General features: G+C 42.0%; 1 protein-coding gene across 10 annotated transcripts in view; it reads right to left on the bottom strand.

The window, feature by feature from the left end:
- NETO1 (neuropilin and tolloid like 1) overlaps positions 1-15,023 on the bottom strand; it is a 118,593-nt gene extending 103,570 nt beyond the window's left edge. For 7 of the 10 annotated variants that reach the window (XR_002479023.2, XM_021673535.2, XM_021673536.2 and 4 more), the window contains exons 1-4: positions 14,305-14,550; positions 12,222-12,275; positions 11,839-11,976; positions 5,978-6,226 (exon numbers count right to left, since the gene is read on the bottom strand). Coding sequence is in view for 8 of the 10 variants with exons in the window: in XM_021673535.2 (XP_021529210.1) it covers positions 5,978-6,226; positions 11,839-11,976; positions 12,222-12,275; positions 14,305-14,332 (469 nt within the window). In the remaining 2 variants the exon portion in view is untranslated. Of the gene's footprint in view, positions 1-5,977; positions 6,227-11,838; positions 11,977-12,221; positions 12,276-14,304 lie in introns of all 10 variants that reach the window. The other 3 variants (XR_010343604.1, XM_021673537.2, XM_064379022.1) reach the window with 1 other exon arrangement.
- Positions 15,024-16,297: the final 1,274 nt, after the last annotated feature.

Below are 16,297 nucleotides of genomic sequence, written 5' to 3'. Positions count from 1 at the left end.
GTTTGTTTTTTTTTTTTTTTGATAGTGTCTCGCTCTGTTGCCCAGGCTGGAGTGCAGTGGCATGATCTCAGCTCACTGCAACCTCTACCTCCCAGGTTCAAGTAATTCTAATTTTTTTTTTTTTTTTTAGAGACAGGATTTCACCATGTTGGCCAGGCTGGTCTCAAACTCCAGACCTCAGGTGATCCACCCGCCTCAGCCTCCCAAAGCGCTGGGATTACAGGCATGAGCCACTGCGCCTGGCCACACATTGGTAATTTTCTTAGTACTCTGATTCTCTGTGATTCTTAAGTTTTTAAATTCATTTCTTGAAAAATGTGCCTCAAGAATAAATGTAATTTTACTTTTAACCTTTTCCATTTAAGAGCCCCTTCTAGGGCTGAAACGAGAATATTTTGAGTCAGCAGTGTAAGTGCAATTTTAGCTTGGTGCAAAAGTAACTGTAGTTTTGCCATTAAAGGTAAAGGTAAAGGCAAAACCACGAGGACTTTTGCCGCAAGTCATAGTTAAAAAGACAACACATACTGACCTAAGTTTGCTCGATCTTTTATTTTTATGTGAAAAAAACACAATCAAAGTTCTTCTTTTAGCCAGATATGGTGGCTCACGCCTGTAATCCTAGCAGTTGGAAGGCTGTGGATGGATCACTTGAGGTCAGGAGTTCAAGACTAGCCTGACCAACGCTGTGAAATCCCATCCCTATTAAAAATACAAAAATTAGCCAGGCATGGAGGCGCACACCTGTAATTTCAGCTACTCGGGAGGCTGAGGCACAAGAATCACTTAAACCCAAGAGGCAGAAATAGCACCACTGCACTCCAGCCCGAGCGACACAGTAAGACTTTGTCTCAAAAAAAAAAAAAAAGTCCTGATTTTAATCTTAGCCTTTAAAAATTTATATTATTTCGTATTTCAGTGCAAAATTCAAATGAAACTTTAGTTGTTTAAAAAAAAATCTATTTTGTTTTCTTTCTTACCAGAGCACCTATCAGAACTCTGATTATCTATGAAACTTTAGAAACTTTAAAATGGTTAACACATATACATTCACATTTCTGATCCAAAGAGGAAAAACACTGCACTGAATATTTGAAATAACATTAAATCCATGACAATATTTTATTGTAATAATATATTTCATTTAATATGCATAGAAATCCTTTTAAAAGACTCCATTTAAATCATGGCACTGCAGTGTATTCTTCCCTTCGCCTTTGAAGTCCGTCAAGCATGCAGCTTGAGAGGCGGCTAGGAGTTGGGCAGAGAGTTCCTAAAACACTTTGAGCTCCCCAGATGAAAGGTGCTATTTAAGTACAAAGCATCATAATACTTTCGATATATTTAATGACTCCACTCACTTCAATGTCAATGTCTAACTCAACCCTCACTTATTTGGTACTTTGAGGTATATTTCTTAAGTTCATTTTCTCCAGTGGGATGTGAGTAACTTTGTTCCTTAAAACTAGTACAGGAAAACTATCATCAAAAAAGGAAAATTTCATAAACATCCATTCTATGTCTGTAAATAACAGAAAATCTCCCCACTAGGAAGTAAACTATAAGACCAACAAAAGATACCTGTCATTAAAGAGACTGGAAGGGTGACCTTCGCCAGGAGCAGAGCATCTGAATGGCAGTGGGGTCATACCAGTAGAATGAGGAATACAGTAGATACTGTTACATTTTCTTCCTTATATTTTCAAGTGGAAAGAAAATTTATGCAAGAAGGCAGTTGGCTGCAGGGAAGTGTTATATTCTGCTCAAAAGGCATTCTTAGTTTGAGTAAAAAAGTCTGTGAAATATGGAAAATGGTATTCCCTCTTCTAAAAATTCATTAAAAATTATCAAGTATAGTCTTTTCTATTTTTTTGATCTTATATAATTTATCTATAAAAATAACCTTATTATTTTCAAACTATCTTATTATTTTCAAAAACTAAAGCATTATCAATAATGTTGAGTCAATTTTTACTCCATCTTGGCCCGTAAATTCCTCCTCGTTCCCCTCTTCCTGCTATCCCTTACCTGAGGTCACCGTTACCATTTCAAATTCCTTGTATCACAACATATTTTCTAGTCATTTGATTTTCTTTACCAAATGTGATTTAAAACTTGTCTAAAGACTCTTTTTAAGTGAGAAAACAATATAATTCTAATACAATAAACACTTTTGATATATCTTCTGTTTTTTATTAAATTTTCTGAGTTATCAAATATTCTGTGGTATAAGTTTTAACATTCTCAGTAATTCTGCACTTATTTCTCTTTCTGAACTGCGATGGCATATTGCAGAGGAGAGTTCACTACACAGAAAGAAGAGAGCCGTTCAGGGCATTGTCCATGAGGTGCTCACAAGGCTCTGCACCTGCTAGCCCTTCTTTAAGCCTCACTCTTGTCCTTTGCAGACTCCAGGATTTGAACCAGCTGATTTCTCCTTGACTATCGCTCAATCTCACAATCCTCGTTATGCATGCTAGTCTATAATCCTAGGTGATTCATCACTGCACTGTGGACCTGGGTAATGACACAGTCTCTAAAAATAACCGTCAGCAAACCAAAAAGTGAGGATTCATAAAAATGTGCCAGGAGAAAAAGAAGGGCCTCCTTTAAGCCTGTTTCTGTGGTATCCTCTCTTACTCTGCCTCCATACCCTCCAAATCCCTGCAGGACCTCCAGTTGGTCTCTTCCCATGTACCAAAGGGCATTCAGAAGCACAGCTATTGGGAACAGCAAGAGCTTCAGATTGAAAGGGTATTATTTTAAGTTCAGTAGAAAACAAAGTTAGAGACTCAGATACAAGGAAGTAGAAAAAATGTTGGAGATAAGAGTCTATACCAATTAGTCTGAGTCAGGCAAGATGGAACCGGGAGACTGGACACTGGAATCCATGGCAGCGTGAGGGCTAAAGCACCATTGGAAGAAACAATCTGTGTTAGGAAGATTAATCACCAAAATGTTGGCTCAATATTTGTGAAATATGCATATTATGCCTCTAATCTTCAACATCTGGATTCCATACTCACTGTGCAATGTTCTGATCATAATCTGCCCATCCATGTATGTTTGCTTGCAGGAAGAAATGGGCTGTGTAATTCTAAGAATTCTTACAGAAAGTGTATATGTGTATTTACTATATGTATGTATGTATAAATATTACATATATATGTGTAGTCATTCCTGTTAGCTTGGCAAATGTGATTCATTTCTAAGAGATGGGTAAACTCTCAATGTGTTGACTAAAGTTTCTGAGACTGTCAGTTTCTGAGACTGTGAGAGAATACATCTAGATTCCAGATTGTGATAAATTCATTAAAATAATAGAGACCACCTGGCCTTTCTGCTGCTTTTTCTGCCTTGATATATTCTATGACTGCCATTAGAAGTAACTATAATCCCCACTTGGAAGTCTGGGCCCATCTAAACTAACTAAATCTCCTAAACTTAAAAAAAAATAGTCACAAGGCCTAAGTATGAATTTTGTGCACTCACCTAAAAATTTCAGGGAATTGTTTTTAAGTCTGAGACACTTGTTTTCCCAATAACCTATATCAAGCATGCTTTGTCTTTAAAGAGCACATGATCAAACTAATAAAAACAACAGCAATTGATAGTTGAGATCTGACAGACACTCAAAAGATTCATAAATATGCATTGGTTAATCGTCTTTCAAACAATTCTGTGACATGCTCGATATTAGTTTTATTTTATAATTTAAAATATTGAGGGATAGAATACAAATGACTATGTTCAAAGTTTACATCATGCAAAGAAAAGCAAAGCCAGAATGGAAGTCAGATCTGGTTTCAAAGGCAGTGTTCCTTGCAGCTATCCAGGAGACCCAACATCTCTCTATCTAAGGTGACTTGGTAGGCAGAATTTCATCTCCAATGTGAGTCCACTGGGGAGCCCTGGCAATTCTCGCAATGCTTTATAACATAAATCATTAAAATGACTTGAGAAATTCTTCCTCCTTCAATTTCCCTAGGTCATGAGTTGAAGCACACTACTAAATAAAAATTAAGCCAAAATGACAACTAAAGCCTGCCTGGCCTCAGATTCTCTCGATGCTGTCTAAATTATTACTAATCCCTTCCCGCTTCTTATTTCAATAAGTACTGGCTTCCTTAACTCTGCCTCTTTCTAAAGAATCGTAGACAGTTATGTCACTTGGATTTATGTCATCTCAAATGGCCTTGGGCCACACAATGTCAACTTCTGCTGTCATGTAAGTTTTCCAAGTCTCCTTTTTACGGTACCACTTTTCCCTCTTATGCCAAATGTAGGTTTCCTCAGAAGTTTTGTTGTAGTTGATCTGAGTGAAAACAGAAACCTCAGCCCATCCTTAACCTGTCCTACTTCATGGAAAAATCTCCTAGAGTTCCATTCAGATTCAGTCGTTCACAGCAATAAAATCTCCTTCTATAAATGTAGTATGGTGGCTCTAAAGAAACAAAAAGCAAAGAAAAAAAAAACCCAGGGAGCAAAAAGGCTTTTTAAAACCTAGAAGAACAGATTGAGTGCTACCATTTAGTCATCTCAAATAGAGCCAGAAACATGGATAGCATTGCTTATGTTGATAAAGCATGACAGTTGACACTATATTCATTGTGAAACCACAATTTCAAATCCAAGACGTTATTTTCATGACCACCAAACTCAGAATGAAAACATAACTTATGAAATTTAGACCATGCCATACGTCACTGCCTCTCGGTATAGGTTATATTCACAATTATCAGTTAAGAAACGATTACATACCTTTCCTTTTACAACTCTAGCACTAATCATCTGGCAGATAAAGTAAGCTAACATTTATAGCTTTTGGGAATGCTTCAAATTAGTTCAACTGTAGCATATAAAATACCCATGATTTCTGTGAGTAATCCATTATTAGCAAAGCATAATTAAAACCACAGTCCTTTAGTGATATTATTAAAAACATTCCTAATGCTCAAAGCTAATATATATGCCACAGTTAATACTTGATTTAACATACACCATAATGTCATAATGAAAGCCATCATTAACCTTATATTAATAATGTTTTAAATTTTAGTTTTTTAACGGAGTATCAAAGCCCTGTGTAGATGTTACTTCTTTAACATGGAAGAGCAACTTCAAGAAAGTTTACATATATTTCAAATCCTCCTATTGCCTATTATAACTTAAATAAAACAATACATATGAACTGAAAAAAATCTAACTATATAAAAATGGGCTTTACGTAATTTGAATCATTTTTCCATTTAAATTAATGCATGTGATGCTCTTGCAGTGTAAACAAATGTGATAACCAATTTTATGATAATGAATGATAACTCTTACTCAAGTGAGCCAGTCAACATCACAGACCCTTTTTTAATGCTAGCAAGTTAAAAGGAAAATTGAGATAGATTGCATGAACTGATTATCACACACAGTATCTGCTAGAACTTGCAAATGAGTATTTGACTGCTACAGGTCTCAGTTTTCCTTTCATCAAAATTCTTAAGAATTTGCATTTCTGAAAACAGATTAGACTACTTGGTAGTAGGATCTATTTGATTGAAACATGATAATTTTCAGAACAAATGAACTTCTAATTCAAGTTCCCCAAAGATAATTTTGGAAGATACATTTTATAATACTACAATTGCCTTTTCAAGTTTATTGAGTCCCTATGAGTAATTAGTTTCCTTATCACAGACGGTCTCTCCAATTACACATTCCATCATTACAGAAGTCCATTGGTGGTGTTGCTGATGCCCATTTAGAGCCCTGAGTCACTACTCTTTACCTCTAGTATAGGCTGTTTTAAGGAGGACATCTTTTCCTTTCAGAATTTATGTAGTGAAAATAAAAAGTAGGTTTGGTTTTAAATAGAACTTGAAAATTCTCTGAAAAATTATCATGTTGTCTTACAAATGACTTTGTACTATGAAGATAGAAAAGCGAGGAAAAGAAAGAAACAGATTGTTTAAAAAAAGTCCTTACTTACCAGGTGTGAAATTGTATCGAGCTGAAAATCCCACGGATTCCAGCTCTCCATCAGCAAAAAATTTAATCCATAGAAATCTTCCACTGGATTTTATTACAGGTGGATTTTGTTGTCCACAGAAACGTCCAATTATTGGAGAAAAGCCAAAAGGTCCATCTCGAACTTCAATATGATCAAATTTGCACTCCCAAGAGGGTTCAATAGAGTACTTTTCATCAAAGTAAAGTTCAATGCACTGTCTTGGAGCGGCTGTAAAGAAGAAAGATTGTGTCGGGGAGGCCATTTCTTAAATCATCAGGTTAATATTTCTGATTCTATTTCAGATATTATCTGTTCATTTTCTCTCAAACTTTATGGATGATATGCATTGAAATACAAAAAAAGCATTGATACTCTTCTTGGGATACAATTTTCATAAAAATGTTTAAGGAGTGAACCTTAAAACCGATGATGTTCCACAAAATATTATTCTGACACAAGATGACCATTTCAATGTTTTGCGCAGGACTAACAAAGCACAGTACTTTTATGAAAGGCTGTTAACTTGGGGTTACAAGATTGAGGGACATTTTCCTGTCTCTTTTCTCCTATTTCCAGGAGTACACAGGTTTGCAGTCACAAATCACTTGAGAATTGTTTGGCATAGAGTTATATTAAATACAATCATTCAAGTAGTCCCAGTCATGTGTCTAGATTAGATCCAAGCGCAGGTACAAGGGTATTAAGAGTAATTTTTCTAGACCACAAACCTGATCACATCACTCTGAGGTTTAAACCTCAGCAGCTGACCCATGATCAATGCATTCAACACACATGGTGACCCATTAAGAATATCCTGCTTCCAAGGCCCTATTCCCTCAAAGACATCCCAAACTCAGACCATTTCAAACATGTCTTGCATTCTAAGAAAGTATGCTCTTTCAGACTTTCATGGATTTTCTTACTTTCTTGAATATCTACATACTCACTGTTACCTTCTCTTTACACAGGAACGACTTGCTTTAAAGAAGCCTCCTTTCTAAATCTGTCTTGAAAGACCAGAACCATATTTCACTCACCTCCTTTCTCAGCACTTAGCATAGTACTTGTCATTGAAAATTTCCATATAAAAAGTCTTTTTGAGTGAATTATAAATGAGCTTATCTTCATCAATGTTTTTACAGCTCTCTAAAGAATCGGGGAAAGCTTTATAGGGCTGGCAACTCTATAGACCACCACATGAATGCATTTGCTAATGTTCTTTCATTCTTCCCTTGATATGTCCAAAACAGTCCAAAATTCTGGCATCTCATACTTACATTCAGCCAGGATACTCCAGAATGGCCATAAAGTTTGTTGAAATATCAGCATATCTGTATCCTGGTTAATACACAGCTGTTGCCTGAAGCCCTCTGAGCACTTCCCTGCTCCTTGGCCATTTTCAGGCACTAACCCCTCTAGACACTTGAAAGTTCAGGCTCAGCACAGCCATGCCTGCTCTCTATATGGTCAGCAACCATGCTGAATGGTGGCTGTCCACACCCCACTGCTTCTTAAATATACATTGAACATTATCCGTGATGACCTGAAAAGTAAACCCGTGGATGCATGGTTTTCAAAAATTTACGTAATATTGAGATATGTGGTAATTTGTAAATTGGAGATTTACAGAATAAAATGTAACTCTGATGCTCCCCAGGTATAAAATTAAAGATCAACAGATTAAAGGTCAATTCGTTTTTAAGATGAATTATTTTATGGATAATTTTTAATTTCTGAAAAACATTTCTGACTTATACATTGAAAATTGACATTTATAGCTCATGCAAGAAAAATATTTTATCCATCACTAACGTATATCAAAAAGGTCAACAAATACAGTAACAACAATAATGACAGATTTGAGGGACTTTCGATGACTTTTTTTTTAAATTTGAAAGTGCCCAAAGAAATAATTATGTTTTATGCTTAAAGTATTAGCCTTATAACAAAAAGGCAAATTCTGAAGGACTTGGACCCATTTACATATTAGTACTAAATATATCACTTGCATACATTACCATCCTATAGCATGTATCTACCTGTTTACTTAACAATTGCCATTATGACAAGTTTTATGAGGAAATAAATTATTTCAGATTACAGGATAACTATTTTAGATGTGAATAATGTATGGCTAGGGAATGACAGCGCCATGAGGACAGTCCTTAGCTACTTGACTTTGAACTCTGTCGTCTGTGAACATGAGCTCACCAATTTCCCCTACTAAGAAATAATGGCCATCTAACATGAATTCACTTATCCAAACCTTCACTCTTATTATTACATAAGTTCTGTGGATGAGTTAACCTCTCAATGTTCCTCAGAAAACACTTTTTGAGACAGAATCTCTATCTGTCGCCAGGCTGGACTGCAGTGGCACAATCTCAGCTCACTGCAACCTCCACCTCCCAGGTTCAAGTGATTCTCCTGCCTCAGCCTCCTGAGTAGCTGGGACTAAAGGCACGCGCCACCACCCCCAGCTAATTTTTGTATTTTTTAGTAGAGACGGGGTTTCACCATGTTGGCCAAGATGGTCTCGATCTCTTGACCTTGTGATCCACCCACCTTGGCCTCCCAAAGTGCTGGGATTACAGGTGTGAGACACTGCATCCGGCTGTGAAATAACTTTTTAAAACTAAGTTTGCCATATAATTCTTGTGGTCAATTAAAAAATGAGTGATTATGGCACACAGAAACCATTTGAAGCTATTTAGGTCTAACTCTTTCAACCTCAATTTGCTTCACCTTCAAGAATTTTCTTCACAGATGCATTTCCTTTTAATATTTCTGTAAGTTACATTTGATCTAACACAGGTTAGTTCATGAGAGGTCTGAACCACTTTGAGAATCTTCAGATGCACTGCAAACTATGGGCACTTGAACCTGGATTGTACACATATGTAGAGAATATTTCTTCCATTCTGAGGGAATTTTTAGATCACCTGACATTCATAAAGGGATCCTCTATCATGACCAAGACCTCACCTGCATTCTTCATCTCCGTCACACCTCTGGAAATCTGACCAATTACGTATCCCTCTTTCTCTTCCATTTTCAATTTACCGTTCTTATTCATTTTAGAATTAAATATGTGCAATCTGCCCGTTTAAAAGAGGAAAAAACACCCACTTCTGCTATGCCAATGGAAGTGCTCATCAGTTACTAACAAACTCTTAATTGCTCCATGTAACAGGTGAATTTCTGTTTTTCACTTACTTTTATTGCTGCAACTAGCACTTTGACTACTCCCCGCTTCTCGAGCCCTCATGCACTCTGGCTGCTGTGGCATCCTACACCTGACTCTCCTGCCTGATTCTCTGGCTTCTCCTACTCAGTCCATTACCTTTTCCCCATGCTCTGTCCATCTCTTACACGTTATTTTCCAGAAATCTATTCTACATCTTATTTTCTCTCATTTTAGGCCAGGACACCAGGTTGCCACAGGCATTCCAATGGAATGATACTACAATATAATGATGCCTGGGGCTCTGTCTAAGGCCAATTAAATCAGAATTCCTGAGGAAAGGGACAGGCATCTGCACTTTTTTAAAAGAGTTGAAAAACAGTGCTCCAAATACTCTCTTTGGATCTTTTTATCCATACTAACAACCTCAACACCAATCTCTATGACCTATACATATACACTTTCAGACCACATCTATCTCTCCACTCAGCTAGAGCTACATATATCTAATCTTTATATGGAACATCTCCATAAACACAAACTAAACACGTTATTTTTCCTTTAAAACACTTTTTTCCATCTGTATTTCTTTTCTGTGATGGCAATTCCATCTAACAAGTCATCAAGCAACAAGCATTAGAACAGTGCTGGGATACCCTATTCTCTGACTCGCTGATCCAGCCACTTGTGATCCAGTTTATTAAATACCTCTCAGTTCTTTCACTTACTCCATCACCGATGCCGCTTCTTTAGTGTAAGTATTTACTATGACTTACTTGGACTTTTGCAATTCTTTCTTAGTTTATCTTCTTTTCCTTCAGTTACTTCTTCATCAAAATCACACATTATTCGTCTACTTAAATTACTTCAATGGCACCTCATTGTCTATAGCGTAATGTCTAAGACTTCATCCAGCAGGCGCAGAAGGAATACCAGCTACCCCTTTGTCTGAGACTACCTCCCTCTTCAGCCTCCCACTGTCTTTTCCTCAGATTCTGCAGAAGCCCTAGGATACTCCATGCAGGTCTCTGACCACAGCATTTCTCTGAACTTTCACACATGCTACTCCATGCAGAGAATGATGCCTTCCTGGACGTTCTTCAAAAGAGAAGGTGAGCATCTCTTCTTCCCTGTATTCTTCTCTTTGGCTTCCTTGTTCCAACGACTCTGTGCTACTCCTGGGGCCCTTTAGATTGTTTAGGGAAAGGGGCATAGTCCCCAGAGCATCCTGGCAAGTCCTGTGAGGCGAGTAGCAAGTTCCTTTTCTGTCAGTCATACAAGGAATTTGCACTTCAAGACCTTAGGTTTCCGAGTTATCCTTTTAATAGCATAGCTTATTTATTGTTTTACCTTCTTACAGTGTGATTTATCTTTGCTGAAAGTCCAACTTCAAGTACAAAGCGGGTGGGGGAAGATCTATGGGCCAATAATTACCAAAAATAATCATTTCTAAATAGAAATTCTTAAAATTAGGTAAACAGAAAGCCTGCTGCTTCTTTGAAAAATCTATCAAATAAATGTGTCCCTGATTTGTATGTAGTAGAAAATGCATATATCTTTTTCATTAAGATAGTTTTGCCTGTGCATGTATGTGTGTGGGCGGGGGGGCGGCGTGGTAGGTGCTTCCAAGTTTTAGCCCATTAGGTATTAACAGTTAAAATACCGAAAACTCCCATCACCAGATGACATGCTTCCACATTTTAAAATTTGTACTTAAGGAAGAGGTGTTGGCCTGGCGCCATGGTTCACATCTGTAATCCCAGCACTTTCGGAGGCCAAGGCGAGTGGATCACTTGAGGTCAGGAGTTCCAGACCAGCCTGGCTAACAAGGCAAAAACCCATCTCTTTCAAAAATACAAAAATTAGCTGGGCGTGGTGGTGTGCACCTGCAATCCCAGCTACTTGAGAGGCTGAGGCAGGAGAACTGCTGGAACTCAGGAGGCAGAGGTTGCAGTGAGCCGAAATCATGCCACTGCACTGCAGCCTGGGTGACAGAAAGTGACTCTGTCTCAAAAAAATAAAATAAGAGAGGTGTTTACAAGGTCAGTGTAAATGGGAAATGTTCAAAGAGACGTCTCTTTTTAACACCATTTATCTTTCATGTTGGAAAAAAGTTATGAAAGAAAGTGTCATAATTTACAATCCTGACCTTGACTTTAAAATGAGATGTCACTTTTTAACACAAATAAGGTAACTATCCTTCAGACTGCTGTTTAGAAAATGTAATTATAGATTCATCTTTGACATTAATATGATTTTCATACTTTATAATATTAAAGAAAAAGTAACATACAGGTTATTCTAATAATTGTTGAACTAAAAATTTTACTGGTTTCTCAAACTGTAACACTGTGCCAACCATGCATCCATTCTACTGCATTAGAACTCTACATCAATTAAATTAGCTGCAAAATAAACTCTTAAGTTGTTCATTTGTTTTTATTTCACAGACTTTGCTTGTTCATAACTCATTACTAAAATTTCAATAATTAGCTTCATTCCAAATTTTACAGTTATTTGACTCACTCAGAGGTATTTTTGCGCATGATCTCCAAATCAATTTTGTGACGTCTATATGCATATTCTTCATCCAAAGCATAGAGATGGGCAGGTTTGGGCTTGGTGTTCTCTTAACTCTGGCACTCTCTCCACTTACCTTCTATGATGTAGATGCATTCTCGGTCAGGGGGGTACTTGCTGGGATAGTTGGGAGAGGTAAAGATACCTCCCTCTGCATGCTTTGTCCAGGTTCCACACTGCATTGACTTCTGTGTTTCTGAGGTGGTTTGCTTTTCTGTTAAATACAAGAAAAATATTTTAAAAAGAACCGTCATCCAATTTTCTACAATACTAAAAATAAAGAGGACATTCTTATAATATCCATTAGTAGATTAATTTTTAAATGTTGTTTTAGCCAAACCAATCAATTATACACATTATAACAGGTTCAGATATTCTGGAATATTAAATGTAGGAGGAAAATAGGAAAACACAAAATAATTCGAGGTCTTCCAATAGCATTTTTTTAAGTAGACACACCTGTTCCTTTCTTGGTTGCCCCAGACAAATGGAGAATGATTAAACTTGCTACAACTGAAACAGAAAAGAAAAATTAGAGATAAAATATACAGAAATGATCAAATTCCATAAAAACATAACACAATTTCGAGATAAAATTCTATCAGCAGATTAATTGTATCATTGTTAACTGTTAGAAGTTGATTCAGAACTTGCATAAACTGATTTGAAATGTACAAGTCAGGAAACCTTGGGATTCCCTTAAAAAGTAACACAAGTTAAGAAGGGATGAGACCCAAATTCCTAAGGCAAATACACCCTTCACTCTAAAAGTAACATGACAATTTACTCTTGTCACACACATTACAATGGGACTTCAGGAGTCCCACTGTATCTAAACTACCCTTAGGGAATGGCTCTGCTAGCATCTCTGAAGGAAGAAAGGGGCCAGAAGGCAAAAACGAGGAAAAGGAGAGGCAAACAATGAGAAAGGCTCCATGACTGTTCCTGACACACTGCAGTGTGGCTGTGTTTTAGAAAATAAATACTTAGACAAATCCTACAGGCTGTGGGGGAGGGGAGCAAGCAAGAAGCAGATTAATGGGGATTGTGGGCATTAAGCAGCATTATTGGACTGTTGCCTACAAAAACGTTCTGAACCTCTAAGTAACCCCGTCCTCAGTCCTCAGCGCTTTCTAAGCTGTGAAATTAATCTCTCCTAACCTTAACTTTGATTTAATACCAAATCAATCTATAGAGATAGACTATTAATTTGAGAGAGGTGATTTCCAAAAGCATTATACCGAGTCAGGTTTCCAGTGTCAAAGAGACTCTGATCTGTAACTTAAGAGTAAAACTGCAGTGCCATTATAATCTAAACTTGTTTTACTTCCATATTCTTGATCTAATCAACATTTTTACAAGATGAAGAACTAGCAAAATATTAAGTATTGTAGTCTTCATAATTTAATTTTTCTTCTATTTTATTTTTCTTATTCATTTTGTTGTCCAGTGACATAAAAGGTCCGCTTTCATACTATCACTTAAAATGAAATGGAGAGGAGAGCATAATTCACAAATATTTCCTCAATTAAAGCTCACCATAGAGGCTTATACATTTATACTTAAACATGATTCTAAGAAAGGTATCTAAGTGTTAATATTTTTAAAATTATCAACTGTGTATTACTTTATGCTCTAGCCAGGTCATTTGCATTTCAGATTAAGCCACTGGCTGCTGTGGTTATTGTGTTTCCACGGGAAAAAAAAATTTAATTTGTCATGATTCTGCTCACGCCCAGAACACACAGGTACACATCCTTCAGCATCAGGATGTGTATTTGTTTACTCTGCTCTTCCTGTTTTGCTGGAATCGCCTTATGGACCATGTACTGTGTTTAACTAATCAGCAAAGCCCTCTCTTAACTGCGTGGCCCGCGGTCCACACTCTCATCTTTGCTTAGTAATGTCAAATTTCCACCAGACAGTTTCTTATGCTGCCTTTTACTCGATGACTCGTCATACTATTTTCCTCTCATTCCTTCCCACCTCGACACTGCCCGCGTTACCACACACCCAGAGAGCGACGCTAGCGGTATCCTGGGCGGAAAGGGGTGGACGCTGACCCTCGCCCTTCCCTCTGCGCTGCCTTCAGGTGCGTCTCCCGCTACCTCCAGGACTGCGTTCGACCAGGGGTCCCCGAGCCCCGGGAGCCCCGGGAAGAAGAAGATTCCTCTACCCTCACTAGGTATCCCCGCTCCCTCCCGCTTTCCACCTGCGCCCTCGCCAGGGCCAGTCTCTGCCTCACGCACGTGTCCATCCCCGAACTGCGCGCTATTCTCAGCCCCCGGGGGGGTTCCTGCGCACGGAGAGCCCGTTCACCCCAGCAGGCTCTGGGACCAGGCGACGGTTGACCGCGCGCCGCCCCCGCGCCAGGGTCCACGATGCTGCAATACAGAAAGTTTACGTCGGCCCCGACCCGCGCGGGACTGCGGGGTCCGCCGGAGCGCGGCGCAGAGGCTTCTCCTGCGCGTTTGGCCGCGGGAAAGGGGCGGGCAGGAGGGCTGGCTCCGGAGCGCACGGGCGCGGCGGGCAGGGTACTCACTGTGAAGCACGCTGCGCCCATGGATCATGTCTGTGCGTTACACCAGAGGCTCCGGGCTCCACTAATTCCATTTAGAGACGGGAAGACTTCCAGTGGCGGGGGGAGGACGGGTCGAGAGGTGTTAAAGACGCCAAGCGAGAGCGAAATACAAGGGGGCCGAGGGGGAGACCGAGAGGAAGGGGGAGCTCCGAGCCCACGCTGCAGCCAGATCCGGATGAGTCCGTCCTCCGCCCCGGGCGGGCTCTCGCTCTCGCTGGCCCTCAGCGCCGCGCAGCCAGCAGCATCCCCACCGTGACGCTCGCATCACACCCGGGCGCCGGCCGCCACCATCCGCGCCGCCGCCGCCAGGACCCTCCTCCCGGGCATCGTCGCCGCCGCGGGGTCGGTAGGACGCGGCGCGCGGGAGGCGGCGGGCGCGGGGCGAGCCCAGGGACGCCCCGAGCCGGGGCCTGGCAGCGGGCGCAGCGAGTGGGGGGGCCAGTCCAGACCGACGGCAGCGACGGAGCGGGCAGCGGCAGCGGCGGCGGCGGCGGCGGGGAGGGCTCAGTCCCCAGTCTCAGACGCGCCGCGCAGCAGGTCGGAGCAGCCTCCCCGGGAGGACGTCCAGCGGCAGCGCTCCTCGCTCCAGCTCTTGGGGATCTTCCGCTGAGGCATTGAAGGCAGGAGGAAGGGGTCCGTCATCGGCTCGCCGGGCTGCGCGCCACCTCTGCGATCTTGCGGAAAGAGGAGCGGGCGGGTGGGCGTCTGGGAGGCGGGCTGGAGGGCGGCGCAGGGGAGCTGGGGTGGCCGGGAGTGGGGGCGGGGAAGGGAGGGAGGAGGAAGGAGCCGGAAGAGAGCAGAGTTACCAAGTGGGCGCCTTAGTCAAGGCTTGGGGCTCCGAGACCCTCCCCCCAGCCCGGAGCCCGGGTGGGATAGGGAGGCTGCGCGCGGCCGGCGCCCCGGGGCTGGTGCGCGGCGGAATGGGGCCGCGGTGGCGGCGGCAAGGACATCCCCGCCGTGCGGACCTGGGGGAGGGGCGGGAAGGGGGTGAGGACCCGGCTGGTACTGGCGGCTCGGCTCGCCGGGCCGCGGGAGGAGGATGCAGATGTAGCCGCAAATCCCGAGCAGGATCCTCGAGCCGGACGAAAGGCGTGGAAGAGGGAGGGGCCATCGTGTGAAAATCCCCTGTGGGGTTTGGTGTTTCACTTTTTAAAGGTTAGACCTTGCCGGCTGTCTGACTCCCACCCCTCGTTTTCCATCCGCGTAAAGGAACCGGGCGCCCTCTCGCCCTGCCTCCCCGGGGCGAATGTTTCGCCGCAGACTCCGCGCTCAGCGTGGGAGACAAGGCAGGGGCGCGCCCCAGGAAAAGGCGGCGGTAAAAGTTTCGCTGCGGAGCACCAGGCCCAGTGCCAAGTTCCCCCCACCAAATTGCTCCCGCAAAGACGCGGGCTTCTTGCAATGGAACCCCCCCACCTCGAGTTGTAATTGACTCCCGACCCCGAGATGTTTAAAACCACCCCACCGCACACACAGTCACCCCCCACCCCACGCCACTTCCTCTGCAGGCCCGTGCGGAGCGTTAAAGTCTGGGAGACACGAGTTGCGGGGAAACAGCACCGGAAGAGCCCAGGCTTGTAACATGCTAATCAATAAATACAAAATTACAGCCACCGCGAGGCAGCGCCGCAAAGGGCTGGAGCGCAGAGGTGCGGGGGGAGTCCCTCCCTGGGCCCCGCAACGGCACCTCCTCCCCTTCCCGGCTCCGTCCCGCCCTCCTTCCGTGGCATCTGCGGACGCGGCCCGCGCAGACCACAGCCCAGCCCGCGGGACCCGGGACTACGGAGGCCTCCAGCCCGGCCACCTGCACCCGCGCAGCAGCTGGGGCTCTGGTTGGGGACTGTGGCGGCGAAGAAGCCGGAGTAGGAAGATCTAATGGCGGAGTGTGGGGGGTGGTCAGCAGCAGACGCTGATCTGTGAAGACTGGAGTGGCCCCAAAAGGCCGTGGAAAGGAGAA

Source organism: Aotus nancymaae, unplaced genomic scaffold (assembly GCF_030222135.1).
Source record: "Aotus nancymaae isolate 86718 unplaced genomic scaffold, 86718_ANA_hifiasm-v0.15.2.pri h1tg000020l, whole genome shotgun sequence".
In the NCBI taxonomy this organism is placed as follows: domain Eukaryota; kingdom Metazoa; phylum Chordata; class Mammalia; order Primates; family Aotidae; genus Aotus; species Aotus nancymaae.
The sequence above is the reverse complement of the archived record's forward strand: the minus strand, read 5'-3'. Positions and strand labels throughout refer to the sequence as shown.